Here is a 3,462-nt window from a genome sequence, read left to right on the forward strand (position 1 = left end):
TTTAATCCAGATCGCGGAACAGGCCATGATCGCGGCCAGGGCGACGCTTCACGGCAATGAACCCACCATCGACTCGCGGGTCATAGTGCAGAACCAGATCGTTCTGTACTCGGTAAGAGTTCCAAGTGTGAAACTCGCTCAGCCTCATGGCATCAACTTCTTGCCCGCCCTGTAGGTTCGCCCACACGTAAGTCATGCTCGCTGTACGGATAGACGAATGCGCGGGAGCATACACGTAAGGCAACACATCGAACGTTGCTTGCGGGCGACGTTGCTTCAAGCCAGCGCTACGGGCGAAATGTTCGATACCGGAACGAGTTATAGCCACGCCGAAACGTTCTTCATGCAGTCGCGCAATCTCGGCGTAGGTTTCACCGTCACGAATAAGTTGCTTCACCCATTCGGTATCCTTTATTTTTCGTGGCACAAATGTTTTTTCCATAAAACTAGGGTAAGCACGCCACAGCCAACCGTCAAGGGGAAACGCATAGCGGCAGGTTAAATAGTGGCAATAGTTCTACTACACACTAGCGTGTAACTGTGTCATAATACTTAACATGGAGAATGAAGAAATTATATGCAGCGCACCAGGCGTGCATGGTGGAGCCTGCAAGACAGTGACGGTCAGTGTTGACGGGGCTACAGCGGCAGAGGCGATACTCTGTGAGCGTCACCTGTCGGCGCAATCATTCATGACATGGGGCAGCATAGATTATACCGAAATGGGTTTAACGAGTGGCAGGGTACGAGCCTTAGTAGGGCCGCTCGCTCACCCATACGATGAAGATCAATTCAAGTTACTCATGTCGAAACTAGATGCAGCAGATCGGCGTGAGGGAATAGAGCCGCGACGGGCCAGGCTACGTGAAGCGTGGGTCGAACAAAACTTGAAACATAAATGATTTGAGAATAAAAATAATGCCCCACTGCAATTAAGCAATGGGGCATTATTGTTTGGTCACTATCTGAGTAACCGGATTGGCCAGCGGTAGACCCCGCACAAGATGGAGGCCAGGCACTATCATACAAAACAGGCCCCCACCGATCAAGGTGAGGGCCTGTTTAAACCCCCGCTTGCGCGGGGAACATTATGCTCTTGACACACTAACATTCAAACTGCCAACGGGTCACCCCCGCTTGCGCGGGGAACATGTCACCAGAGTAGCGTGCGTCTCATGCAGAGTCAAGCGGCGAGTCAGGTTCAGAGTTAGCCGGCATTTTGTTGGGCACGGCGTAGACTCCGATAATTGTCAAGATCGCAATCAGCGGTGTCACGTACACGGCCACAGATTCCGGCAGCAACGGCACGATGTCAGGGCTAGTCAAGATGCTTACAATCATGCCGACAATCACTGTAACAGTTTTGTTGTATGGAGCAATCTTTTCGAGCACTACTTACCCACCCTGGCATCGAGCGCAGCAACCTGCTTCGAGAGCGCGTCAAGTTTCTGTACGATAAATTCCCCGTCAAGGTCATCGAGTACGCGACACGGCGTAGCGCCTGCAACGTTCGGGGCGACAGGGGTAGCAGACCCGGCCTTGCGATAGCGCTGAGTGAGCATTCCAAAAATGCGGTTGAACAAATCGCGTTGTTCCTGTGGAGCGAGTGCCATAAGAAAATCTTCCTTAACGTTTGTGTTTGTGTTTGTTATAGTGCTGTCCATCGTGCCAGTTGTGGCCCTGGACTTGATCGGCGCGTCATCAACAATAAGTTTGGCGCGGCGCACAATCTCAGGCAGTTGCGCCACAATATTCTTGCCAGGGCATGAGTAATGCCCACCCCACGTTTTGCCACCGAGCGCATGGTAAGCCAAGCCCTCACCACCAATACTGGTAGCGAGTTGCAAAGGTATCGCGTGCGTGATATGACACCACGCCAAAATTTCGGCGTTACGATCTAGTTGAGCATCGGTCAAGCGGTCGCCGCCGAACCCCTCATTCTCAATGCTTATCGAGAAACCGTTGCCAGAGCCTTGCGCCCATGACCTATCTTTCGTATCAATCCATTGCGTCAAGCGACCATCTTTGCCTGTACCGAAATGGCTTGAAGCGCGGGACTTCGGATTACGAAACCAAGAGTCACTGCCGTTTAGATAGCCGGCCATAATATGTACGACAACCAGCCGCGAGTTCATGCCGCCAACGCTGTAGTTTACTGAAATTGGTGCCCATTTAGCACCAGGCATTCGAGCCATAGAGTCACCCCTTTAAGGTGTGGTAGGTGTGGTAGTAGTTGGTGCTGGTGTTGGATCAGGCGTAGGCGTTGGTGGGGGTGGCTCAACGACGCGACAAGGGCCAGGCGTTTGCGATTGCGTACCGTCCGTATAAGTGATCACCCATGTTCCATCAGCGTCACATTCGATAGACGTAATGCCGCGACCCGGCTCACCAGCAGGGCCAGGCGCACCAGCAGGGCCAGGCACGGTTGAATCAGCACCAGGTAAGCCAGGTTCACCAGCAGGGCCAGCAGGGCCACTAGGGCCGACAGGGCCAGGCGCACCGTCAACGCCGTTGGTTCCGTTTACCCCGTCTTTACCAGGCGCACCAGCAGGGCCAGGGACGGTAGAGTCTTTGCCGTTCAAACCGTTGAGGCCGTCTTTGCCAGGGACACCAGCAGGGCCGGGAACCGTTGAGTCAGACCCGCTAGTTCCGTTTAGGCCGTCAACGCCGCTAGACCCATCTTTACCGTCTAGACCATCTTTACCAGGAACACCAGCAGGGCCAGGCGAACCATCTTTGCCAGGCAAGCCGCTAGGGCCAACAGGGCCAGGAACCGTGGAATCTTTACCAGGCACACCAGGCACACCCTGTAAACCTCTCGCACCATCTTTACCGTCAACGCCGTCACGGCCAGGCAGCGGGGCAATCGGTGAAGCGGTCTTTAGGGACGTTGCAGCTTCTTGCGCCTCAGCCGCTTTAGCACATAGAGACGAATTGGCGAGAGCCTTATCGGAACACGCTTGACGGATTTGTTCAGCGAGAGTAATCGTCTGATCGGCGGCAACGGTAGCGCGTTGCTCATAAGCCAGGTTTAGGGAATCCAGTTTTGCAGAATTGCGATAAGAATTAAACAAGGCTAAACCAGTGATAATAATGCCAGCGCACAACAGCACAATCAGAATCGCAACAGCGAGACGCATACGCGACGTATGCTTCACTGATTCAGTATGTTTCTGATCCGCGAGTTCTAACGTTTTAGTGGAAGTCATCTATCTTCCACCTCGTAATCTTCTGGCACAGGCTCAATCCCTGCTTTAACTAATTGAATACGCCAACGGTCAGCCGTTGTGCGCACAGCCTCATATCTACGGTTCGCTAAATCGGCCTCTTCTTTAGCCTCTTCTGCGGCGCGTTTATAAAGTTCGATCACAGTAGACTCCCGTGAATCGCAGCGCTGTAGCCACCAACGCACAGCCGCACCTATCGCACCCAACACCGCTAACGCAAGGGGCACGATCACGG

At 53.6% G+C, this 3,462-nt stretch overlaps 1 protein-coding gene across 1 annotated transcript; it reads right to left on the minus strand.

Moving 5' to 3' along the window:
- Nucleotides 1-2,207: 2,207 nt before the first annotated feature.
- Nucleotides 2,208-3,209, minus strand: LOC134584675 (collagen alpha-1(I) chain-like). Its single transcript, XM_063440531.1, has one exon. It carries the CDS (start codon nucleotides 3,207-3,209, stop codon nucleotides 2,208-2,210), a length of 1,002 nt encoding a protein of 333 aa, XP_063296601.1.
- Between the last annotated feature and the right edge of the window lie 253 nt (nucleotides 3,210-3,462).

The sequence above is a fragment of the Pelobates fuscus genome, unplaced genomic scaffold, assembly GCF_036172605.1.
Source record: "Pelobates fuscus isolate aPelFus1 unplaced genomic scaffold, aPelFus1.pri scaffold_77, whole genome shotgun sequence".
NCBI classification, from domain to species: Eukaryota; Metazoa; Chordata; class Amphibia; order Anura; family Pelobatidae; genus Pelobates; species Pelobates fuscus.

Bases quoted from the DNA above. Each gene is read 5' to 3' on its own strand.
- LOC134584675 (XM_063440531.1), bottom strand. From the start codon at position 3,209: ATGACTTCCACTAAAACGTTAGAACTCGCGGATCAGAAACATACTGAA.